This window comes from Labrus mixtus, chromosome 3 (assembly GCF_963584025.1).
Source record: "Labrus mixtus chromosome 3, fLabMix1.1, whole genome shotgun sequence".
Classification (NCBI taxonomy): domain Eukaryota; kingdom Metazoa; phylum Chordata; class Actinopteri; order Labriformes; family Labridae; genus Labrus; species Labrus mixtus.
This window is the reverse complement of record NC_083614.1, coordinates 15,214,163-15,241,676: the sequence shown is the minus strand read 5'-3', so window position 1 is coordinate 15,241,676 and position 27,514 is coordinate 15,214,163. Positions and strand designations below refer to the sequence as shown.

The following is a 27,514-nucleotide window of genomic DNA, read 5'->3' as shown; positions in this document are numbered from 1 at the left end:
GCCCTGTTTTGCCGCCCCCCTCCCCCCTCGCTGGGCCCCCGTGTAGAGCCGCCTTGCAGAGTTGAGTCGGACTGGGAGAGGAATGCGCTGGGATGCGGAGCAGCACCAACTGTAGGAAATCGACACAACAACTCGCACAGTATGGACAGTAATGATCCGTATTTACACCTCAGTAAGTACGCCTAAACGATTTATTTGGAGCTCAGTCTGTCTGCAGTGTTTCTCACCCGGCTGCTGCGTTTTGTTTTGACTTAGAGGAGAGTGCGTTTGTTTCATGGCGTCTTCTCTCCTGTCTGCGAGCTGTACGCGAAACAACCGCGGACTTTAACAGCAGAATCCTGGCTGTGGGTCCGGTTGTTATGCGTCGCTCTTTGGTAATAATCATTTTGCAACTGTGCCAATTGAAGCGAAAGCTGTGGCCAATGCAAAAGTCAGGTGATCGTGGTTGTGCCGGTCAGGCAAGGTCAGAGGTTGGCACTTTAATTGCGCTTATGTAATTTATGGCGCTTGTCGCGCGTCTCTTGCTAAACTGTTTGAGACAGAAACGCAATTTATTGGTCTGGAATGGCCGTCAGGTCCAGATAGAAATGCATGAAACAGCCATGCGGAATGGCGGATTCGTACAGATAAACACATTTGCAATTTATGTTGAAACGCGAGTGTAAGACGCGCCCTGGTCAGCGCTGTGCCTGGACTCGACTGAATGACAGCTTGATGTGATTTCGCTCCTATAGCTGAACTCTGGTCTGACTCTGTGACTTTGCCCTTGAACCAGGTGATCGATTTTTTCTATTAGGATTAGTTTGACAGCTTAGAAACAGCATAGAAGAAGATATGGGTTGCAAGTTTGCAACACGTGGAATACATAGACCTCATGTCGCCTACATATGCTGGTAAAGATTGCAAAAAATTGCCTACCAACAGGCCTGTTTTTTCTTCCTTTTTTTTCTAAACCGTTTCAAATAACTGGAGAGTGAGGCTTTTTAAGCTCCACTGAGTCACACTCTATATGCATCATTTATCATGTGATGTTTTTTTCTCCCTGAAAGATACACCCATTGTCAAACCACTGTGCTAGAAACATACCATGTGCTTCAAAACCACCGTCTCTTTTAAGGATGGGGGGGGGGGGGGGGGGGGTGATGTAGCATTACAAGGAAGGCAAATGAAACCACTCTTTCAAGACTGAATCGTGCAGCCCCTTAATGTTATCAGAGATATCTCTGCACTATTCAGAGATATGGGTTGGAAATTGTTTCCATAATGAATGCTGCTCCCAGGGGAATGTGACAGACATCTGGATGTGAGAGCATAGAGGGAAGCCCACAGTGTGCAGAAGTAACAGAGAAGCAATCCCAGGGCTGGACATGCTTTCATGTCCATCTTTAAAGATTTAGTCTGGCCAGACAGTAGTGGCATCCTATCATTTAAGCACATACGGAAGCATCAGACCGCTGCATTTTAGGGCAGATATGATCCATTGGTCTTTTAATTTTCAGATATATCATTGAATCACTGATAAAACTTAAAGTCAGATTTTTCTCAAACTGTTTACAAGGTATGGAGAGTTAGGCTTTTAAAAAAATAAATGCGCTTCTCAAATACTTTGATAATTTTTGGTTATAATGAAGAGATATGTTGACCCATTATGGTCTTAACAGTAATGCTGTGGCAGCTTTCCCAACTCACACAACCAGTTGCAAACTGTGCTAAATGCTCAATATTTGTAATTTTTGTGTGCAAAGAGTGGTCAAAACTTATGGATAAAATCAGCCATTTCTGTGGTCGTTTAACGGTACTGGTTGAACCTTAGACAAGGACAGTTATCTTTCTTAGCATTTGCGTATTAAAAGTTTGGAGTAAAGCCACGGAGCTGTTTCTGAGTGAAAGCCACAACCACAAGATCATCACAAGGAAGAGCTGTTCTTGTTTTGTTCCTGTGTTGGCCCACAACTATGATTTGTGATTTATTTTTGTATCAACATACCAAGCACCAAACACAGAGTATGAAAATAAGGCCATAAACACGACTTGATTTGGAGACTCAAAAACATTTCTGGTGATTATGTGTGGATGGTTCTAATAATCCCCTCAGCTTTTTCCCAGACATGTTGTGTTTCAGCAGGTCTGATGCAGCCCTACTGCGGGCCTTGACGGAGAATAAGCATTTCTCTCCCTCAGCATTTTTTTTTTTCCGTCAGTGGAAGTGATTCTAGACACGCTGACGAGCACTTACTCCCTACTTTTGACAGTGAGAACATCCTTAGCTCGCCATTCAGGGAAGTTGTGGCAAAAAGAAGAAGGACGGTATGAGAGAGTGAAGGGAGCAAGAAAAAGGACAAGTGGATGAGAGTGGGGGGTGGGGGGGGAGGGAGGGTTTTGGAGAAAGAGAGAGGTCACCCTAGTTGATGTGAACTCTCATCACTTGCCAGGGGTCAATGATTCACCTCCCAGTTCACACACGGTCAGTGAGGGACACACTCACTTGGCCACACACTCTCGTGCTGAAACTTCACAGCTGCAAATATGCCAACTTCCTATGTGCAAAAAAAATGTGACCATGGTATCATGTGACTTGAAGAATGTGGGTCGTGCCATAAGACTGTGTTTAACCTACTCTCTTAATGGCTGGTCCCTGCACACAGAGCATTCCCCACCCACTCCTGCAGAGTTAAATAAACCACACAGGTAGAGGGTGTGGCTCTCTGCAGGTATTTGCTCAAGAATTCTATAGCTTGAGACCTGCGATTGCCGACGCTTGCAGTAGCACACAGAACACACAATGGGTTTATTCCCGGGCACGATTGATTGAGTGTGTTGTATTTATGCCTCTGTGAAAAAAAAGGGCCAGCATGTTTTGGCTGTGTGTGAGTGGGTGCTAATTGTGAGAACAGGATGAAGGAAAAGAAGGGGCATACGGAGGCCATTCTCTGGGCTAATTGCCAGTAATTAGTCATTAGTGAAGAAGGTCAAAGCTTTGATTTAATTCTAGCTTTAATCAAGCAGAGAACCTTGAGAGGCCTGCAGGCTGCAGCACTGTTCGCTTATGGGATGTAAATAGCTATTTTCTTTGCTGATTATGCAGCAACAACATACATGTTTCACATGGATGAGCGCTTACTTTCATTTTCTGTACACTGAACATTATGTATCCCATCATGACATCCCTCTGATGTCAAGCATGTATCCATTTCAGTGTTTGCTTTTAATGATTTCATCCATAACAAGGCTCAACCTCTAAATATACAACATGGAATAAAACAGAAATTACCATCTCATAAGAGAGAGGAAACATTAGAGGCTGCAGATTAAAAAACAAGTGTATCATCACTGATGAAAAAAGTAATTACCGTAGATGTATGTATAACCACACTATAGAAATATATGTAAGTAAAAGTCTTGCATGCAAAGTGTTACTTATGAGAAAGTACAAAAGTATAAACAAAAAAATACAACACTCATGTAGACAGGCCTCTGTCGATGTTAAAGCTCATGTGAACAACTTTTTGTTCGTGTTATTTTGGCGTCCTCTGAGGATATATTAGAAACTCAATATGTCTTTTCTTATATTTCCTGTAGCTACATTTGTTTATTTTATTACAAACAATCTCATTCTGCTTTCTTTTACCAATCAAATATCACTCATCAAGCATCTTTGCCCTAAAAAAATCTTTAAAAACAGAGGCTGTTTCTGCAGCATGCTGTTAATCTCTATTTTCAAAGATATCCTTTTCTTAGTCTTGCAGGGGGAAATGCTTCACACACAAGCTTAAAAGCACAAACAGGATCATATGGACATACACTAACGGAGCGATGTCAGAGCAAGGGGCTGCCCACAGAAAGTGCTTCTGTTCTGGTGGAGGTTCGGTGCCTTGCTCAGAGGCACCTGGGTAGTGCTCAGGCAGTGAAGTGGCACCTCTCCAGCTACCAGACAAATTTCCAGACTTGGTCTGCACAGGGACCAAGTCCCTACAGTCTGAGCTACTGCCGCCCCCAAACAATTAAGAAACAATGTTTTGTAAAACACCTACCCCCTCAGCAGTCTCGTTTGCAGTTAGGTCTTAAAGTGGTATTAATTTAGTTTTTTAAGAATCTAAAACGCCTCACAGTACCTTAAACTTGTTGTGTCCCAAATGTTGGTTGAGGTAAAGCTTATTTTTTACCCCTTCTAGTTAGTCTATGATAAACTTTCATAAAAGTTCATAAGTTGGTCTTTGGTTTAAAATTATGTTAAATCTTCATGTTGAAATAACTTTTCAAATAGCTCCGTTCTAAATACAGGAAAAGTATTTTTTTGACGGAGCTACAAGCATGTGTCAAGCTGAACAGAGCAGATAGACCCGAACAGGAAGTCAGACAAGGGATCGCACAGAATATCTGGTCAATTTCAAAATAAAAAAACAACCAGATCGTATATATCACATCATTTTCTATCAACATTACATTAAAACGGGCACTAAATGAACAACAAATTAGTGCATTGTTGTGATAGCAGGCTAATGTTAGCACACTTTGGTTAGCCCGTAGCTGAATTAAAAGTTGTGGGACTAATGAGGGGGAATTAATGACTTAGTAGAAGTTAGTTTGGATGCGGTCTGTGCCCAACAGGAGCACAACTAGGAGCCACAGGTTAACAAAGAGTACATTAGATCTTATTAAACCTCTCCGTTGAGACACATGAAGAACGTGTCCCAAACGCTCTGAGTGCCATTTGAGTACACTACTCCTGTCTTTTCTTATGCTGGTCTTCAATATTTATAATCTTTAGACACAAATGTGCATGACACTGATGCCAAATGTTTATTAGATTATTAGAAGTTCAGATTTAATATTTGAGAGCATACCCTAAATTTAGGGTTGCCAATTATCTTCTTCCTGCTTCATCGTAGTGTTTCATCTATGAAGGCTAATAATGGCTCTCAGGGTTAATTTGGCGTGTTTAATGTGGGCCATGACACACTATTCTAATAAAGCGTTCATTCAAAAAGGACTATTATTTTAGCTTCTACCCTAAGGGATTTGTCCGAAAGAGGCAAGTGTCTGGTCTCCTTCTCTGTGTTCCCGTTAGCCTTGTGCCTGGCTCGAGAGTCTCTTGCCAGGTTTCTGTCACTGAGTGGCTCTGGTTACTGGTGGCCCTCCTTCAAGCACTGTATGGACATTTGATCCAGCTTCATGCAGGTGCACTGCATGGAAAACTGATGAGTCATGCAAATAAAATAGATGTACACATGGGGACAAGGCTTCTCGAGTTGTTATTGTTCTTATTTTTAAATGGAATTGTCCTTCAAAAGCTTGGAGGGGAGAACCTGGTTAACGTGTGATAGTCTAGTAGGACACATCTAAAGGAGCACTTGCAGAATAATATCTGTCGGGATAAGGATACTTCAATGGCTGAGAACACATGTTGCATTTGTCTTTATTTATTTAAATTTTTACAATATTGACTCTTACTTTTGCAAGCTGGTTATATTACTTTTTTTTTTTACACAAAAGCCTTTGAGTGTAAAGGACTGCTCTGGTAGATGAAGCCTGTAATAAAAGATTGAATCCATCCCTGCATGGGTTTTTGTGGTTTATTTAGGTTCCACTGAGGGTTTGTCATGTATTGTTCCTCATTGCCTTTAAGGTATATTTTTGGCCTTGTTTGCATCTGGATTTTTGCTTTGCTGCATGTTTGCTTGACCATCCTACAGCGCTGAAAAAAGACAATTCCTGACTTCCTGGAATGCTATAACACTTGTTAAACACACAAACACAACAATGTGCACACAGGCCACAACAATACAGTTAAACATGCATGCTGGCACAGGTATTTTTTTTTGCATTGAGGGGAATTACAAGTGAGGCTGATTGAATTCTTATTCATCTCCTATGGCTATTTCATGATTAAATGTTCACATGCCATTTTGACAACATTCATGTTGGACGATAAGCCTGTGACTAATACTCAGCAAGATGGGAGAAAGATATGTGTTTTAAATGTCATTCAAATGTGAAAACCTTTGGGGACTACAGGGACATCAGTGTTGAATGTTCTCTCTCTAGTCAGCTGCTTTTAAGAGAGGTAATCTGAAACTTCTGGTTGTACCATCCTCTTAAAAGTGAGCCCCTCCACCATGTACGCTCCTTACCCAGACCCCACCCCTTCCAATCCCAGACATGCTATTCTGCCACTACAACAGGTGTCACTGCACAGATAGTTTTACCCACTCGGAGTGAGATAGAGAGACGGGTGGGCAGCATTATGGCTGGTTTGTGCAGCAGTTGGGCAGCAAACAGTTCCTGTCGGATTGATCTCAGGGGAAGGATAATCTGGGTAATCCTGTAACCAGTGCCAGGGGAACTCCGCCTCTTTTGCTCTTCACTAACACCCAACCCAACCCCATCCCTTCCAACCCCACCCCTTTTCCATGTCGACCCTTCTGTTCGTGATCTGTCCTGAAAAGCGGTTGATCACAGCGTCTGCATCATTTTTTAGTTTGACATCGAGCCAACACTCAAGTCCCAGTCCTGCTCCTGAGTGACTGGCGCCCTGCCAGCTCCCCACCTGCACGGTAGGCATGTGGCATCCCGTGGCATCACCTGCAACTGGAGGCAGCCCTGGGCGGGAGATAGGTTATGGCCACTGTGAGTAACTAAGTTTCCCTTGCCTTGTGTGAGTGTGTGTGTGTGCGCTTTCTGTTGGAGATAGAGAGATCTGAAGTTGCTGTATAAAGATGTTGCTTTCTTGCACTGCTGTTGCTCTATGATTTTCCACAGGAGTGAGGTGCAGGCACTAAAAGCTAGGGCTGCACAAATGCATTTAGGTAATGCCTCTAATCCCTGTGTACTCTTTAAACAAGTTATGTTACCAGTGGGTGGAACTTGCAGGTCTAATTCATCAAGGAAATTTTCTTTAAACGGTTATTATTTGAGTAGTTCAAAATGGATCTTCCTCACTGTGATACATTGCTTGCTTTTATGGTAGCACTTTAATTCCCCAAACTTTCGAGTCCAGAATTCATGATCTAATCAGCCAAGAACTGCTAAGTCCCCTTTAAAATCATCGGCTCGTTTTAAGCAATTGTGACAAGTAAAAGGCTTTACTACTGCACTTGTGAGTGTGGTCAGCAGGGATATCATTCCACTCAAATGGACACTTCCAGCTCTTACTTCCAGCTCTTACTTCCAGCTCTGTCCTTCACTATCTGTTTATCTCTCAACACTTGTCTCTTCCTATTAGCTCTCTCCTCCCTGAGTTCTTCTCTGTTTGTGTCTGCTGTCTGTCACTTGCATCCTTCCATCAGTGCTCCCTCTGATGAGCTTTTTTTTCCTTTTCCTCTTTCCTCTGTGGGAAGTGTTGATGGGAACTCACATCCACACTGACTGTTGTCTGGCTATTAAACGGCTCTCTGTGTGCATATGTGTGTATGTATCTGTGGAATAAGAATACATTTTAAGTCAGGAGAATTGCAGACTTCAGGAGCTGTGAAATACTTAAGGACTTAAAGGACCAATAAGTAAGATATATACTGAATTTAATCATAATATGACCTCACTATATCATCAGACATTAAGGAAACATGCGATGTTGAAGTGTTGGTTTCTCCGACACCATGCAGAAGCCAGTATGTCCTCCGGTATGTTTCGATTCAGGTCCGGAGTGGTGTATTTGTTTTGACCACAGTTTCACGGCACCCTCACACGGCTGTTATGGACGCCCCTCGGTTTGCCAAGGCAAACCAACAAGTATTGCATCAACGGAAGCGGGCAAGAGAACTGGTTCAGATGTAATGGATTCTACCCATCCTAAAAAGCCTCAGCATTTTTCCAATAAGCGTCACGACCAGAAACTAGGATAAATATTGGAGATGCTATTGAAAAATGGAGAGAAGTTAGAACGTAGAAGGTTCCAAGAACGATACAGAGGTTAAAGACAGAAGCGTCAGTGTCGGCAACATGGCACCCTGCGACTCTAAGGAGGAGGGGGCGGGGGAGACAGCTCTCTACAATGGTTTGAATTTGGACTACAGTACCCATTTTCAACGATACGTGTCAGTTACATATTGCTGCTTTTAAGGCAAAAACATGGAAATAATTCAACTTTGCTTACATTTTCAGATAATGTTTTAAGATTAAAAATTAAAGACTTACACCAAAGTAATGTGTGTTGGTGACTTGTCTGCAGAGACCCTGTCTTCTGCTTGGACTTTGATGTTTTGGTTGACTCAGGATATTTCTGTGCAAGGAGTGGATGTGTTTCCCCCAGCCAATGACAGCACGCAGGTGAGTTTGGGAATGGATACAATTTAGCAATTGGACGTAATTTAAACTGTAGAATATTAACGTCACAGGAAAGAAGAGAAAAAATATAATCATAATTAGCCCAAACGCCAAATGGATAACACTCGTTCCAAAACTAGGGTAAACCTTGGGTTGGCTTTCACTTGCAGACGCGCAGTTGGCCTGCTTTCTGACTGGCAGGTGCCAAACATCAGCGGTTAGCTTGTGCTAGCTTGCCTAATAATCTGCTTTCCCATTAAAAGAAATGTAATATTCACAGGTAGCTTGCAGTGTAGGTACAAGCAGTAAACGTAAATGCTATAGGTGCTGCAGTGGACGTGTTCTTCTGGTTGTGATGATCCTACGAGGAGGGGCCCGAATGTTGAATGTTGCGTGATAGGCCCTATCACTTGATTGTTGCTCTAAATCTTGTATGTATCTTAATTACAGATCAGATTGTCCTTCTAATTGGGAACACATTTTAACCCAATTTTCAAAAAATCTTAATGAAGTGCAAATTGGAGAACCTTTCCACTTTCCAACAACTAACCAACTGCAAATGTAGGATGGTTGAAAATCTAATTGTGCTAATTAACTTTTCAGCCTATAAAACCACTGCAGAAAAAAAAAGTTTCATAAGTGGACATGATAAAAACACCAGTCAAATTTCAAAAATAGAAAACATTATGAAAGTACAGCATTTTTTTTCATATAACACTTAGACAAAGGTTTCATTCATCTCATTGGTTCACCTTTTTTTTTTAAACATGTGACCCATTACTTATTTTATTCGCCATGTCATAAATGGTTTTAATGATAAATCAACTTTTTACCTCAACCATAGTCCTTTTTGCATTATTACATTTTTTTTAAATAAAACCAAGAAATACATATTTTCCTTTTTTCAGATTTCACATTAACCCTACAAACTGCTTTCTACTGTGGCTCTTAAGCTGGTCTGCCAGCCTTTCCAGGTTCTGGTCACAGGCCCAGAGGTCAGGTCACCACGGTCACACTAGCAGGGTCACAGTATTGGATAAATGGGTTAGTGTGTGTGTGGGGGGGTGGAGGGGAGGGGGGGGGGGGTTGTGTGTGTGTGTATATCTTGATAACACACCGCCATGTCTCTGTAGCCCTCTTAAACTGGGAAACAATACTTCCAAGAACCATGTTGAATTAACTCATCAGACAGAGCAACAAGTGCTGATGCTTTTTGTTTGTTTTCCAGGAGTACTCGGTCAGCCTGTTCTGTTTGTGCAAGTGGACTTGTGTTATCTCCTGTTGTTCAAGTTCCAAACTCATTTCATCACTCGCAAAACATTCTTTATCTGGTTGCTGTCTCAACCCTGGCCTCCTCATCGATCCTCAGTGTAAAAAGCATCCCGCTGCAGGTCTGCAGAGTTTGTGGATGCAAGGACACGGCTTATATCTGGGAAATAACGTATGCCGACATGTGTATGATCAGTGACTTTCTGATATTTCTTCTGTTTTATTTATTTTTTTATTTACAGTAGCTTTAAAGGGAGAGGAGGGAATAAAAAGAAAATGTTCAGGGCTCATTCTCCTTGTTTTCAGGGAAATTATTTGCAAGTTTACTGTAGTTCAGAATTTAGGGGTCAGAGAAGTTCACTTGCTCTGTTGCTTATGTTTTCACAGCCGTATGCCTTCTATTTTTAATGTTAGTACAAGAGTGAAGCATCTGTTTTTCAATATAGTTATATCACATGATTGGCTATATTTATTTTGGCTGTTCCTCCAAAAAGAAAGGTAACATTTATTTCTCCAACCAGTAAAAACCATGACTTATTCCTAAATCACAGCTGTGTAGGAAAATACAGGGGCTTTCCCGAATTGATGATCTGATATGGCCAACCAGGTGGCACAAATAGGATCGTGTGTGAGCGTGTGTGTGATGTGGGATCATGTGAGCGCTCAGGAGGGAAGCCTTTTTCGGAGCAGGGCAGTACCCTCCCCTCCCCCTGTCTAGCCATCGTCCCTTCAATCCATCCATCCGTTCTTTCCTATCTGGCTCCATCCCTCGCTGTGTCCCCTCCTCCTCAGCCTCCCACCTTCTTGACAGCTGGCCCGCTGAGCTGCAGATACTTACCCGGGGATAAGAGGATTTACTGACACAATTGATCAGACATCAACCTCATTTAGCAATGAAATGAATGTTTAACGGGCTGTGATTTTATGCTACAGTGCGTAGAAAATCTGCATGTTTTTTTTCTTTTTTTAAAATATAAAAGATGACAAGTGTGTGTGCTGGTGAGGAGTGTGTGTTTTTAACAAGGCCTTGTAGCTGTTGTACATGAGCGGGATTGGCAGCATGGAGAGTTCTTAATTACATGTCCGCTGTATCTAATGAGCTCCGCAGGCTGTCCCTCTGATTACTTTAGGAAGAGATCTGCTCTCTGTCATATGGTCAATGCATTGTCAGCCAAACATGACAGCAAGCATGAGAGCACGCAGCTGTACTGCACGCACACACACATCGGTAAAAGACAAAGCAGGTATCAAACAGATCGATGCACACGCTAAAGATCTGTCTTCATAGCCCCTAATCGGATTGATATTGAGGCGTGTGTTGTTGTCCAGGGGTCAATTTGTCACTCCCAACCTCTGCCACATATCCTTCACTGGACACCGTACACTCCCAGTACTGCTCCACTCTCCAGACAGGAGATATTATTAGTTAGTGGGCCATGAGCTTATTGAATTACCACACAGAGGAGTGCTCCATCTAGCCACTACCCTGTAATTAACAGTGAGGGATTTAAAGGGTTTGTGGTCTGTGATGTTTCTTTGAACCTGTTGATCAGTTTGATATTTGTGGCTTTGGCTGTCCTCTGTCACAGGTTAAATGGTAAAATGGGTTTGACCTTTTCGAAATGTTCATCCAACATCCAATCCGATGATGTTGATATCTTTGCACTTGAGCTCTTTCTGCTTACTTGCTCACTTTGCGATAAATACAAGTTTGAGCGTTATATTTTAATACACTGCAAGTGGACTTATTAGACTTATTATGCCCAAACTAATTCTCCAGAACACAACTCCAAATTTCTTTTTTTTTTTTCAGACCCACAGTCAAAAACCTCCAACTTTTTTCGTTTGAATGCTCTGAAATAAACAAAAGCAGCAAAACCTGATGCGCGAGGAGAGAAGACAAGCAGTGACTTAAACAATCAGTAAATTATGGATTCAGCTGGCAATTCAGTTTCAGACCTTCAAGTTGATTATTGATTTTCTAACAAATAATTAAAGATGGGGGCTGTAATAGTTTTGAATGTTTCATCAGTTTAAAATATTAATACGATTTGTTTGACTTTTTGGTCTAAAGGTCAGTTAAGTTATAAGGAGTTTATGTAAGATTTATTTTGGGCCTCTTTTAAGTCTTTATTGGGACAGTGGATACTGTCTGAAATCAGGGAGAGATAGAGTGGGGAATGATATGCAGGAAAGGAGCCACAGGTCGGATTTGAATCTGGGCCGCCTGCTTGGAAGACCATGGCCTCTGTACATGGGGCACACAAATTAACCACTAGGCTACTGGCCCCCCTTTTATAGTGTTTTTGACAATAACTTTTTTGTCATTTCATTCGTTATCATTAACAGTGAAACCTTGATTTAAGCGCTAGATCATGTCTTGCACTTCTTTTTTGTGCCCAACTTTGTGGTGCCATTGTGATTGTATCGATGTGTCAGTGTTATAGTTAACAGAATAATACAGATCAAATTAATACAATAGTTATCATTAGTTTTTGTTGAAATGGCCTTTATAATATATTGTATTATCATTGCAGTTATTCGTGGTCATGATATGATGAGCGTGCTGCTGCAGATAGGAACTCTTTTGAACTTGGTTCAGGAGTTTGGCAACAGGCGACCTTTGATTTGCAGCGCCAGCGGTCAAAGGTGCCCTTCACTGCTGGGTCTGTTTGTTTGCTCTCAGATAGATGTTTCTGCAGCACTGTATAGATTTAATCAGAGACTAACAGGAGTGCATGAACAAAATCCGAGGGAAGGCTGGAAGTTCCTTACTATGAGTTCATTTAGGGTGTCCGTGATCTATGAACAAACCCAGAGTGCTTGTTAATAAATCTCTCTTTGCTGTACAGCGTGTTGCAAGTCTGTACATTCCTGAGGCTTCTTTGTGTTGAGGTGATTTACATATAATGGAGACGGAACAGCCGGTTGAGGTGGGTCATGCGAGGATAGGCCCCTTTATCCACTCTGGGCCAATTTATGCTTCCTCTGCTGAACATGTTGTCCTTTTTTACACACACTAACACACACTCCCTTTACGAAGCATGCTCAGCTCGTCAGCCATTCCCTGTGAGGCATCCCACCAGCTGACTGTCCATGTGCTCCTGTTCTCTCCTGTACTGAAGTTAATGACTCTCAGATGAGGACCTAATACAACTATGGACTTATCTCACACATACAGGCCCTGTCTCACTCCGGCCTGAATATGTTTCAAGCAGAAATCTAATGATTCCTGTTTTTTTAGGGTAACATGAAGAACATTTCAGAAAATGTATGCCTCCAAAGTTGACTGAGGTCACAACATGAATGTAGCTGTTTTCAACTGTTATCCAACCATCAATCTTTCAATTTCAATTAACAACTTTATAAATCATCAAGAACAGGGACAGTAAATTCACAAGTTTGACAATACTGAACCAAAAAGACTGTTGAAGAATTTTTTTTGTTTTGTTAGTTTTTTTCGGTCCACTTTTGTCTTCATTGGATAGGTCAGCTGAAGAGAGACAGCGACTGTTGAGAGGAATGAGTGGGGCAGCAAAGGGCCCGAGGTCGGATTCAAACTCACAGTGGCTGATATGTGGACCATAGCCTCCGTACATGGGATGCGCTTGGATGCTGGCGCCCAAAAGAAATGTATAATTTGAGTTCCGGTTGAATCTAGTTGTTTGAGCAGACACCCCACATACAGAGGCAAAGTCATTGGCGCGCTGGTATGAGTATGACCTTTGACAGTCACATTATGGATTGCCCTGCCAATTTGACTCACCACATCACAAAGTCATGACCTCACTCTTACAGTGGTGCTTATGACATGATGAGGGTAACTTGAACAGAGGTTAATTAGCCAAAGAAAAAGTTGACAGCTGGATAAAAGAAGGAAAAAAAAATACATAGGGATAATGCCAAATATACAGAGAAAAGGTAATAAGAAAACTGACACCAAATTGTATTGAATAAATACATTGATCCTGCACTTAACCTTCATAGTGCCTTCTGTATTCTTCAGTTTAGAAGTTGTGAGGTTTCATTGTCTGACTGTCTTGCCGAATATGACCTGTATCAGTGTAACTGTATTTTTATTGTGGGCCTTATATCATGTATTACATAACATATGGTATCGTGAGTTACCCTGCATTTCCCCTCCATAGTAAAATAGTGAAAATTCATTTTCATTTCTAGTTCCCTTGCTTGTTTTTCTTCTTTTAAAGCTTATGTCAAATGAGAAAAGTTTTGACACAATGCAGTCTAGAATATAACTCTGCATTTCATTGACAATGATAATAAAACTGCACATTTCTATTCGTCAAGTTCGGCTGTGTGCCTTTACCAGCACATATTTATGTTCCAGATCTATTGAAATAGCCTAATAACCTTTATCTTGTCATCTTCTTCTTTTTAACCATGTGCGATCAGACTACTTGTTGGTCTTGAGGTCTTTGAGAGCATGTTGTCAAACTACTGCCCTGAGGAGTGACAATTACTCTGCTACTTTATCTCCTACTCAGCACTTCCAGAATAGAATAGATCTTTACGAGCCCCAAAGGGAATTTGTCGTGCACATAAAGAGAGGGGTCATTGCACAAAATCAGACACAGGACATGCCGTACAGTGCTCCTCCATTACATAACCTCATTATTCAGTTGAATCTGCACTCGGAAAAAAAAAAAAAGTTGGGAAAACGCTTCCGACATCATAGAAATTAAATCAAGCTGCTATTTTGCAATACAGAAAGTAGAATAATATTCAAAGCATTCAATTCTTTTAAATAGTTTTTATTTTGTGTATCTAAGACAGCCCTGTTGGACAGTGAAGGAGGCCTCGATACATATTTGCCTGCCCGGGATCCCTCATAGAGGGCTGGAGAAAGTGGGCGAGTGAAAAAGGGGGGCGGAGGCTATAGTCTCGGTGCTAAACAGGAAGTTGCACAACATCTGTTCTTTGGCATTCAGAGAGGGAGTATATGGCCAGCTGTGTGATTTAGAGTGTATCTTGAAGCAAAAGAAAAGTGCTGCATCCAGGCCGACAATGTGTCATTCCCCTCTATTTCCCAATTTCTTGAAATGTGAAAGCTTGCATTACTCACAGTTTCCATGTCCTTTAAATAGAGGTAATTTGTGTCACATCCCCTGGAGAAAAAGAAATGTGTGCTTATTCATTGGCAAAGGTTAAATATGAGAGAATTATTTCAAAATAATGGCAAACTACTTGGCAATAGGTTCTTTGCAACAGTCTCAAAACGGGAATCACTTTAGAAACTTCACAGGCAGAACAGTCCAAACACAGGCCTTTTTGATGTGCATTTATTTCTCTGAAGAAGACACAGAGACCATTTTTATTTAGATGTTTCTGTGCAGCCACTATCTGAGGGCAAGAGGAAGATTTACTGTAATTATTCCATGAATTTGATCGGACATCGGTGTTAGCATTTCTGTTCAAACCGAACGTAAAAGGCATATGCTAATCTTTGTTTGTGCAGAATCAGTTTAAAATGTAGCCATACTAATAACAGACACAGGAATTAAAACCTAAGCAGTGGAATAAATTCGAAGAACAAATCAAATGCAAACTATAAGAGGTAAGTCAGTTCCTGTCCCCTAGATCAGTCTGTCTACTGAGTCAAACTGTGAACTTGAAGTACATTTAAACTGAATGTCAAACTAGTTTTTCTTGATATTTATCATCACATGTCTACATGGGGGAGAGAGAAGAGCCTGCCTGTAGCATACACATTTAGCATATAGGACCTTTAATTACCGAGCATTACGTTAAACAAACCTATACGAGTGAGTATTCAGACAGGTTTTTAAAGGAAGATAACCTGGGAAATGAGGAAGATCTTTTTCTCACCGTAGGTCACATGAATCACAATAGAACAACTCTCCTTCAGATTTAGTCTTAAGAGCAATAGAAACGGGGACATCATGCTGCAATTAAACAGGTCAAATTATCAGAGCGGCCTGGAGCTAGACTCTGACAAGAATCAATAAAATCTTGGCTTGTTTTTTTGAACTTTTATCTCCTGCAACTTTCCAAACTTGTTGGATCAGCAGTGACACTGAGCAAGCTCACTTGTTCACTGAATATTTAATGTCTTTTTTTTTTTTTTTTTTTTAAATGCAAGGGGCTGCATTAATTTCCTTAGCAAAAGACGCATCCTGACAAATGGAAGTGTTATGGAATAGCATCTTTAAAAGGTTGGGTGTTGTAATACACCGTTTAAAAGTAAAATAATTGTGATTCCTGTGATGTTGTCCCTTACTGTATATGGAAATATAATTAGTAAAAACAGTTTTTAGATGCCTAATTCCAGTTCTACAAATGCATACATGAAGGTGGGTGAGGGATGGTGCACTGAGATGCAAGCAGTAGCTTTTAAGATTCTGAGGTTTCAGATTAGTAAGGGTGTTTATCGGCATTAAATGTCATTTTGCTCTTCATCCATGAAATTTGACTAAAAAAAAAAATGTCATTGAGTCATCAACAATTGCCCAGAGAAAAACTACTTCATTTATCAGTTTGTATCAGAACAGTGACCAGCTGTGGCATTTGAACATATTCACTATGTCTGATCTACATGTTGGTCCCTGTATGCACTGACTGTATGTACCTGATGGTATTTCTTATACTCGTGGTTGATGAATGAATTTCCTCACAGCTATAGCACATGCATGAAATTACACACCCCGCCCAGTTACCCAGATGACTGACAGCTTTTCTAAGTAGGTCATCCATGTAAATGCCAGCCTGTCGGTTTACATCAATGGATGCAAAGCAAAGTCAGCACCCTGTGACCAAAGTCAGGCGAGTTACACTCTGTGTAGTCTTATTTACACTACATCGACGGGTACGCTCATATAACACTGATATTTGCCAATGCATTCCCTGTTTCTCAGGCTTTTTTAATTTATTTATATGGAAGTTAACATGGCTGTTGGTTTATGCATGCTGTTTTCCCTATATGCAGATTATTTTGAAGCACTTGGGTGTCTTTGGGTTATATTTTAATAAAAGCTGCTGGTTCACTTATTAAAGGCATATTGAGGTCCAAATGTGATAACGTGGTGTGTTTAGCTTGATATATGAAGTATGTGTACAATCAAAGTTGCCCCTCATGATGTACTTAAAATTAAGCCCTCGATTTCTGCTGCTCTACTCAGAGTTTTATTGTCTTTTAGCTTTTTCGGTTTTATGATCTACAGCTTTTGAGGTATGGTTTATTCGTACTGCCCTCATCAGTTGCTTTAAGCCACAACAGGCTAAAATCTCCACTTCTGCCTTATTCCACCAGACTGCAGGTTGAAAAACTTTGTGACCAGCTGTTGAACATTTTTGCAGCTGTTTTATTTGGCAACTTAAGAGACGTATTTTCTTTCCAATTACATTTCGCAGGTGACCTTAAACATGACTCCAAGTGAATGCTAACTCCTGGCACTGTGAGCTAAAATGTCTAAATGTCTGTCAGGATAATGTTGGCAGCTTGTTGGAGTAATTGAAGCTTTAATGAATCACTTAAAATCTATTTTGGATGCATTTGTCAAACCTCAGCTTGTTTCACTTTTTTTTAGGTTCCAGTTTAAAAAGTTATTGATTCAGCTTAACTAAGAAACATTTATTTGGGTTACATTTTGTGTAATATATATTTTTCAACTCTGATACCCGACCTTCCACTTCCCCCCCGCTTGCACCTCAACATGTTTTTTCTTCTTCTTTTGACAACAAGACAAAAAACAAATGATCAGTTTTTGCAATAACAGGATTTATTATTATGAATGAGTATGATTGTAGCCTATAGGTTGAATAGTTTTATTTTACAGGGACTGTGCACACCACACCTGTTAGCCCAGAGTTAGCATTATAGCTTATTTACATCTGTGGTCCCTCAGCAGGAAGATCTAAAAAAAATTAAAAAACATTTGTATGTCCTTGATGTTTTTAACACACCTTTCCTTCTGCTCCAGACTCTACAGGTCCAATGAGCACAGCCCACAACCACCCGCCTCACATGGGTGGCATGGTGGGCCACCCGTCCGTCATCAGCACCTCCAGACCCTTACCGTCCCCAATGTCCACCTTGGGCTCGCCGATGAACGGCCTGGCGTCACCTTACCCCGTCATCACATCTTCCCTGGGCTCACCTGCTGTATCTCTGCCGTCCACACCCAGTATGAACTTCGGACTCAACAGTCCACAGGTGAGAAAATGTCTGGTTGTTTTCATGGTCATCAGATAGTCATGGACATTGACTTAAAAATATTTTTTTCAGATAAAGTTCAGTTTCAGCTTTTTACTTGTGAAAATATACATTTTTAATTGACATAAATATGATAGACTAGTAATAAGTAGAAGGCTTATGTTCAAAGGTTGATGTTCAGTGCATGCTGTTGTGAACATATCACTTTATATTTTATCCACATTTTAAACACCAGAAAGCTGTGTTTAAAGCTATTTTGTGTTGAAAAGTCTCAACAGTAACCTTCTATTCATTGCGGCACTCTCCTAAGCACTTCCTCCACAGAGGTTTATATTCTTTCAAATTACTACTTTTGGCAAGGTCCGTCTGCACTAAACTATGATGTTCTTGGGTTGATCATGTGCCTCTAATTCCTGGAATCTCATCCAGCAGACAGGAGGTTGGAGGTTAGCCCACATCCAATGTGTTTGGCTGGCATACCTTGGCTTTCCTCTCTCTCCCCTACCCTTCTGCTGACCTTTAAACTTCTCGCCCTAAAGGTCATCCCTGAGTTTTGTGTTTCTGCTGTCATGCGAGGGGACTTGAGACGCAGTGCGACTATTAGCCCCTTTAATGGATTACTGAGGGAGAGGAAAGGGGGAGGAAAAAAGAGCAAGCCCCCATTTTCTCTGCCATTTTTTGCAGTTCCTGAACATTTCTCCTCATTTTAACACCGTCTCTCCTGCCAGCATTGTCTGCAGAAGTTGCGTCTTGGCTATTTTGCCTATGTTGATCAGGATGCTAATGCAGCTTACTGTCCCTTGTGAGGTTGCAAATTTTTAATGAATGATTAAAAGAAACTCCCACAGGAATGCTCTTTTCACAATTTGTCACAAAGCTCTACGAGAGAGAGGGAGAGAGAGAGAGAGAGAGAGAGAGAGAGAGACACACACACGAATAATAGAGCTGCATTCTCTAAGTGGTCTCTGTGATTTGATGATCGGCCACACAGACAGAAACATACATGCACACACATGAAGTGCTCTAAAGGCGGGATCCAGGCCAGTGCTGCAGGGCACAGCAGACAGTTCTATGCATAAGTTCAATCACAGTTATGTATCTTTGCCTTCAGGCTCCATCAGGGTTGATATGATTGTATGTTTGGTGTAACCGTCTTTTCACTACTCATCAACAGCACGGACCAAGCCACCGTCAGGTCATTGTGTCATGTAGCATCCCATGCTGTTATCATAGGTGAACTGGAGTTCATGGCAGTGCTGGGCTCAAAGCAGCACCACTATATTCAATGCACTACTAATACTATAGTGTGTGGGTTGTATGTGTAGTTGAGTGTAAGTAAACACGTTGCTCATTTATGTTTTGATATCTTTTTTTTTCTAATAAGGCATCACCAGCTTTTTAAATCGAGGTATACAACACGTATATGGAATAATTCAACTCACAGTATGACTCAGAATGAATATTCTGTTGCTTGATGAAGGAAGTAATTAGTCAATAAGTTTGAGATAAATAGTTTCTCCGAAGGGCTTTAAAGTTTATGCTTTTTTGTATCAACCCTGAAAGTAATGAGCATTCAGCTAATCATTTAGTCAGCTGATGACTAAAAACAGACAACATCCCCTTTACTTCTTCCAAAAGCCCAAGTTACCACATCAAATGTTCCTGTTTTTTTTCTGACAAGACACAAATATTTTCAGTTTAGTATTACTGGAAAGAAAGAAAACCAGCAAAAGACTCCCATGTTGGAACCTCAGAATGAGTGATTTGTGGCATTTTTGTCTAAAACAATCACTTAAATGCTTAATCTGGTATCAGAAAAGTTGCTGTTTAATTCTTGATCCATCAACTAATCAATGTATGGGGCGCTGGTGGCGCAGTGGTTAGTGCGCGCGCCCCATGTATGGAGGCTGTAGTCTTCCAAGCGGGCGGCCCGGGTTTGAGTCCAGCCTGTGGCTCCTTTCCCGCATGTCATTCCCCACTCTCTCTCTCCTGATTTCCAACTCTATCCACTGTCCTATCTCTACATTAAATGTATTGGCTAATTCTGTTCAAAAGATAAGCCCAGTTAAGAGATCAAAGTCTGCCTCTGAACACTGTTAAAATACCATTAAATACCATTGTAAACATTTCATGTCTGATGCAGTGTGTCCTTCGTAGCATGTGTTATATAAAGAATGTATGATACATCAATAATCCATATACAGTGCTTGTAGCTCTTTTCTACTCTATTCTTCTGCAGTTTGTTGTCTGTCTGAAACCACATGTGTGTTTGAATGCACCACAAGGCTTATTTTTCACCAAACACACATATGTAAAATCAATTATTTGTGAAAACAGTGTAGTACAATGCTGTCGACTTCCATATGCAAGTAGGCATGAGGGGCTGAATGCTCATGCATGTGGGACTGTTTGCCTTTTGGGCAAGAAGAAGGTGGTGGTGTAGAGAGCTAGTAAACTTAAGAGAAAATGAGAGACACAAAAAGAAAATCTCTCTTGTGCTGTATTTAAGGTCACAGGCCTGAGTTCAGTCTGCCATTAGAAGAGATACAGACGAGAGTGCATGTTTTAAATAAGTAATAGGAAGAGCCTGAGGTGACTGTGAGAACGATGTCCTTTATGTCATGCCGCATCAAATATATAGGACATAAGGCAGGACATAAATAGGTCAAGCTTGTTGTTTCTTCTTGTAATTCAGATGTTAGAAAATAAACAACTGAACAAAGAAAAGTGTTCAACTAAAATCTGTATCCTGTCTGGTGTTCGGAAGTGGGGAAGGGTCAAAGGGAGCAGGAAAGATACATGAAGTGTGAGATGCATGAAGCAGTCTACGGCTGGTATATTTGTTGCCTGGACTAGTCTGTTTTTCATTTGATTTGTTGATTGGTTCAGAGTTCCAGTAATTTATACTCTTCTGATTTCTAAGAAGAGCTGACTTCTGATAAAAAGATAGGGTTATTGCTAAATTGTGTGTTAATGTGGCGTCTCAATGTCTAAACAACACATGTTAAGTGCCCCCTGCTGTTTGTATTTGAGAACTGCACCCTTTGAACACATGACTCCCTACATAGCCTCTCCCTCCCCTGTCAACAAACATTAAAATACCTGTATGACAAGCCTCAGACAGAAGCCCAACCCACTAACTGAGCATGTGATCTCAGACACTTTCACAATAAAGTTTGTGGGTGGGGAGAAGAAAAAATAGTAAGGGTGAGCGGAAGACAAAATGAGAGAATAGGGGAAGGGGGGGGGGGGGGTATCATGAGACGGCCTAGCACTTCTTAAACTTACTTCCCCTTTGCTTCCTCTTCTGCTCTGTTCAAATTCACTTTGGCCTCCTCAGCTTTATAACTCTTTGTCTCTGCTGTTTTTGTTTTTTTTTCGTCTTCCTGTTGTCCTCAGATGAATTCCATGAACAGTGTCAGCAGCTCAGAGGACATCAAGCCTCCACCGGGCCTACAGAACCTGGGAAACCTCAACTACCAGTGTACGAGCCCCGGGGGAATGTCAAAGCACATCTGCTCCATTTGTGGGGACCGCTCCTCAGGTAATGTTACAGGGGGGGGGATAGGGGAGAGGTATGGCTATGACAATGTACACTCCCAGTCACCATAAAACATTGCACAACAGATGACTGGAAAGTTATCAAAGACAGACTGCTTTCAAAGTTACTTGTCAGTTGTTTTTAAGGGCTACAAGTGAAATTTAAAGTTCTCCTTTCAAAATGTCAGCAGGAAAACTTTCTCTTTCAGCAGAGAAAGTTTTTGACATCTTTAAGCCTTAAAAGTTAAGCCTCCTCTGCAAGCAGGAAACGATGCGGGGAAACACTGCAGCTGATAGAAGTTAGAAAAAATAATGCAGAAAGGTAGAGCAGATGGAGAAGAAGTGTTTGTTGTGAAAGTTTAATTTTTTTTCTAAATCTCCTAAGGAGTTTTTAGCTGGTGATGATCAATCTGACTGAAACTTATACTAATGCTCCATATGACTTACAAATACAAACAAGACCATCAGAGAAAATTGATCCTTTCTAGTGGGTTATTTTATATGCTGGTCACTCCTGCCACGGGGGAGGTGTCAGACAAGGTGATTAAGAGCATGTTGTCTCTTAAAATAATTTCCATGCCAAACATTCATTGTGAGCTGCACATTAGACATATAAATATAAATAAAGATTTGATTTTATGTCAGAAAACACTTCTTACAAATGTACAGGACAAAACCAGCAATGAGAAATTAAATCCAGCTTTGTCCAGTGGTCGCAAGATCAACACAACCCAAAAGTTACTCACAGGTTCGTTAAATTGTAGAAATCTGTTGGTAGATCGCTTAATAAACACAAAATGGATCTATCAACATTCATGTTAATGATACAAATCACCAGCAGACCAATCATTTATCTTCCTGTTACTGGAACATTTTATTCTGCTCAAACACATTATAATTGTGAAATCAGCTGTGGTTCAAATGTATCTGGCTTCAGACCACGTCACAGCCCTAAGACTGCACTGATCAGAGTATTAGATGATATTTGATTATAACCGGTTTTTTGAGACTTTTAATGAGGCAGTGACAATGTGTTTGCCATTGGTGGTCAGCATTTTCAAATCACTTTGACATCTGGAGTCCCACAGGGTTCAGTTCTTGGACCACTTTTATTGAACCTGACATCCTCCATTAAGGTCAAATCATACTCTTCAGTTATGTTGCTTTTTAAGGCTTTTCGGAGGAAACTCACAAAGTGACTACTGTTTCATACACCCTTACTATCATTAGAACCAATGAACACTTGGATATTATCAAATTGCCACTAATTAAAAAACACAAGTCATCCTAGTTGGCAACAAAGAGGAAGGAATGAGTATTACTATGCTGAGTATTTCAACATGATTCTGAACCTACCTTGATAAAATTCCAAGTTAAATATATTTCGTTATATTGAACTTTGGATTTGTCAGCAACCACATCAGAGTAATAACTTAGGCAAGCATTGTAATTCAAGAATAAGATGTGTTGCAACAAAATGAAGAGAAGCTAATTCATGTAGACATACCATTTGCATGGCCTACTGTAACAGTTTGTCAAAATGTGCCCTAAATAACACTCATTATTACTCATTCTATTTAGATTAAATGTATGCTGTTAAAGCACTTTGTATTCCCTTTGTGTTCAAAATGCTCTAATGAATAAAGCCTTGCTTTTTTCTGCTCCAAATGGATTGTTATTGTCTTATAAAGGCAGCACTGTCTTTCTAATGTTGCACCCAATTGCAGGTTCATTATCTGGTTAACATATATGTAAAGCCTAAAGCAGGACTGATGCTATGTACCCTGTTCCCATAGGAAAGCACTATGGTGTGTACAGCTGCGAGGGATGCAAAGGCTTCTTCAAAAGGACCGTTCGTAAAGATCTTACCTACACGTGTCGAGACATGAAGGAGTGCCTGATTGACAAGCGGCAGCGAAACCGCTGCCAATACTGTCGCTACCAGAAGTGCCTGGCCATGGGCATGAAGAGAGAAGGTGTGTAGTGCATGTGTGAGGATGCATGCTTCAGGAGAGGTATGGATATGTGCTCCAGGCTTTGGTTCTTTGATATCTTAAAACCCACAAACCATCATGATAAATTCATGTTGTGGGGATAAACATTGCTCAACCGTGATGAAACTGTATTTTTAATTCTAGTCAAGATGTCCAATTTTTCAAAGACAAGTCGCAGGCTGAACTCAATTAAAATGTGTCTTACACATTGCATAAACATCTTAAGATATTTAATAACAGTTATAGTATTAGAAATTATATATTAAAAAGGACTTGTATGTATAACCTTCTAATGATCAATCTGTAGATCCTAGAGTCAATTTTAATGCTGGACAGTAAGCAGAGGGTGTTTGACCTTAAATGTATGTGTTTGTGTGTGTTGGTGTGTGTTCAGCGGTGCAGGAAGAGAGGCAGCGTGGGAAGGAGCGGGGTGAGAATGAGGTGGAATCCACCAGCAGTTTCAATGAAGAAATGCCTGTGGACAAGATCCTGGATGCAGAGGTGGCAGTGGAGCCCAAAACAGAGGCGTACAGTGAAGGCAGCCCCAGCAACTCAGTAAGAATCACAGACGATGAGCTGGATTTGGTTAAACCTATAAACTATTAATCATGATACTGAGGCAGCTTCTTACAGTTCAGGGAACCACTGTCTTCTAAAAATACGCTGCTTTATCATGTAAGCCTTATCAGTGGTGGTGGAGAAGCTTATACAGTTTGTGACTGTTTTTGCATTTTTCCTTTTTTGTTTCCCTGCAGACCAACGACCCTGTAACTAATATCTGTCAAGCAGCAGACAAGCAGCTCTTCACTTTAGTGGAGTGGGCCAAAAGGATCCCTCACTTCTCCGAACTCCCCCTGGATGACCAGGTCATCCTACTACGAGCAGGTAGATACACGCACATGCAGCAGTCATATTTAGAGGTATGTATTGTGTAGACATTTTGAGAGAGAAACCCCCCCCCCCCCCACACACACACACACACACACACACACACACACGAATGCACACACACACAAAACATTTACTTCTTGCAGTAAACAGGCCTCTTTACAACCCATTGTCCTCATCGTGGTGTTAAATTTCCTTCAGGGCTTTCATTCATCCCCAGGCAGGCAGTCTATTTGAGTCTTTTACATTTGCTCAACACATTTTTACCATCTAGTTTAATGGAGCAGTGAAACCAAATATAACTGGACTATTTGCCAAGTCCCAACAGTGTGGTTTGCAGCTGCACCATGGCTGACCTCTGGTGGTGAGAGATTTTACACACAGGCATGAGAGCAGACTAATACTGTAATTTTACCTGGACATTTCACAGACAAGTCTCAATCAATCAGTCTTTATTTGTGCAGCGCCAATTTCTAACAAATGTTATCGCAAGACACTTTACAAAAAGCAGGTAAAAGACCTTACTCTTTCTTATATAATGTTACAAAAGGGCAGGTAAAAGGCCTTGCTTATTCATAAAAGTTAAATTCTCAAGTATGATTTTGTACATCCTTTACAGTACCACAAAAAGGAAAGGGATAAAGTCACAGTTGTTGTTTTTTTTTGTCTCCTCCAGGCTGGAACGAGCTTCTAATTGCTTCATTTTCACATCGTTCAGTCACAGTAAAAGATGGCATCCTGTTGGCAACGGGCCTCCACGTGCACAGAAGCAGCGCCCACAGTGCCGGAGTGGGCTCCATCTTTGATAGGTAGGCAGCATTCAAAAACAAGAGTTAACTGCAACCATCAGCCACAACCTCCAGAAGTCGGTTAAAGATTAGTCTTATTTTCTTCTTTTCAGTGCAGAAAAATACTGAGAGAGAGAAAGAGTAATATTTAGGGGAAAATATATACAATGTAATAGTAAGACTGTTTAAATCATTCAGTCTCTGGTTTTGGAACAAGTCTTATCTGACCTCAAAAGAAAAAAGTGTAATGTTTTTTTTTTTTTTTTTAAACTTTACCGAACCACTGCAGGCAACCTTTTTAATCCACTGTATTGCCTAAGCTAAGATGTTGTCATCTGCTACTATAGCCTTAGCTGCTTCTATGTAAAACATATTGATATTTTACTAAGGTGGAATGCTGAAACTTGCTGAATGTACATCAACTGTAGTTCAATTAGGACCACTTTGTCAAGAAAAATAGTTGATTTGCAGTTATTTGTGTTTGGCAATGTGGTTCAGTTCTGGGATCTCCCTGCCCTTCAACTGGCTTATTTTGAAAGCATTAGGCAGGAACAGCACACATTCCAGCCTTTCCTGTGCATACAAGGAAAGCCTGAGGCAGGGAGAGATGCAGCAAAAACCCCGAACAGAGAGGCATCAATGACAACATCGTGACACACCATTAAAGGAGGAGCTGGGGTGGAGGAGAATTGCAAATGTGTACGCAAATGCAGCCTGCAAAGGGAGCAGCAAAGAGTAGACAGGCTAGAGCAGCTTCGATAAGGCGGCATGAGTTTGATTAGCCAATTGGATGCTTAGAAGACAATCCGCTGGCCATCAGTTGATGAGGGCTTGCATTCAGATCAGCTGTTAACAAGCAAACACTGGCATGACTCTATGTCCTGCCTGAACTAATACTACACTCAATTTTTCAAAACTTGTTTTTCATTTTATGTCCTTTAGAGTCCTGACAGAGCTGGTATCCAAAATGAAAGACATGCAGATGGATAAGACGGAGCTCGGTTGTCTGCGAGCCATCGTCCTCTTCAACCCAGGTACGTACAGCCTCCTGTCGCTCTGCCACACACACAGCCCGAGATGACATTTTGAATATTTGATTTCCTCTCTTATAACTAGGTTTTCTATATAAACAGTTTTCTTTAATCACAGTCTTCCAATTGTGCTTGTACGTAACTGGCATACTGTGCATACTGCAAAACTGCGTAATAGACCGTGCATAGTAGTAGTACATAAAAGAAAGTTGGCAGAAAACTGGGCTGCTCTATGGACCCATGTATTATTTTCCAGTAAGGTAATGTCAGCTTAACATTTGGCCTGACTGTGAGTCTGTGCTTGTGTTTCAGATGCAAAAGGTCTTTCAAACCCACCAGAAGTTGAAGGGTTGAGGGAAAAAGTTTACGCTTCTTTGGAATCATACACGAAACAGAAATACCCAGACCAGCCTGGCAGGTAGGACATTGTTGTATATATACTGTCTACACATACACAATGAATTGTTAATGTCATTAACTTTTTTTTAGCTGTTGTATCTAGTGATGTGTCGTTCGTGAACGAATCATTCAAAAAGACCAAATCTTATGGGTGAACGAACTGAATTGAATCACTTACTGAAAAGAGTCGTTCATTTCTCAACTTCTGTTGAGCTCTCCTCTCTCCCGTCTCGTGTCTCTCTCTCTCTATCACAAGTGGCTTGTCAAGTATAGTGAGTCGCTCAAGCCTGCCCTCCCTCTCTCTTTCATGAGTCATACTGGTGCCTCCGAGGCAGGTCAGTCAGTGATTCGAGTCGTACTGAACGTCCCACTGAACGTACTGCTGCACAGAACATGACGGAGTCGGTCGGGATCCCTGTGTCAAATCATTTTACTGAACTAATTCTACTGATTCAGTACACTGAAAATAACTGCTTTTCACATCACTAGTTGTAGTGTAATAAAAATCAACAACTATGATGAAGATGAATCTTTGATCCTATCCCCTTTGTTTGTCACAGGTTTGCCAAGCTGCTGCTGCGACTGCCTGCCCTGCGCTCCATCGGACTCAAGTGTCTGGAGCATCTGTTTTTTTTCAAGCTGATTGGAGACACACCCATCGACACCTTCCTGATGGAGATGCTAGAGGCGCCACATCAGATCACATGACACCAGTCCCCCCTCCCCCTGTACATACTCCCAAGTTGTCAGCGACATGAAGATGGAATAAAGAAAGACTTGATTAAACTGGCAAAGCAGCATATTTTGTACCTAGCACAACATTGTAATTAAAATGGAGTAAAAAATATTTTGAGGTTGTGTGGTGGGTGGAGCAGTGAGACGGAGGATGGAGTGCACTGTCAACATGAATTCTAATAGAATTGTTAACAGATTTCTGTTGTAAATAGATAATTTCAGGTGTCCATTTAAAGAGCAACACAATGCAATTTAAAAAAGAATCATATTTTATTCAAAGAGGAATTGTATAAAACGGGAAACATTCTTGCATTTCTTAAAACACATTTGAGAATTCTTACGGAATAAAGTTATTTAAAAAAATATCTGAAATGTGTTGTTTGTGCCTTCATTATTTTCACCCATTATAAAATAGAT

At 40.9% G+C, this 27,514-nt stretch overlaps 1 protein-coding gene across 1 annotated transcript; it reads left to right on the top strand.

Annotated features, from left to right (window-relative positions):
• Positions 1-27,462, top strand: rxrgb (retinoid X receptor, gamma b). The gene is made up of 11 exons (XM_061033172.1): positions 1-172; positions 6,479-6,627; positions 17,490-17,722; positions 21,122-21,266; positions 23,059-23,238; positions 23,651-23,811; positions 24,012-24,141; positions 24,821-24,953; positions 25,875-25,966; positions 26,276-26,381; positions 26,923-27,462. The coding sequence occupies exons 2-11, from the start codon at positions 6,561-6,563 to the stop codon at positions 27,068-27,070; spliced, it is 1,395 nt and encodes a 464-aa protein (XP_060889155.1). The 5' UTR covers positions 1-172; positions 6,479-6,560; the 3' UTR covers positions 27,071-27,462.
• Positions 27,463-27,514: the final 52 nt, after the last annotated feature.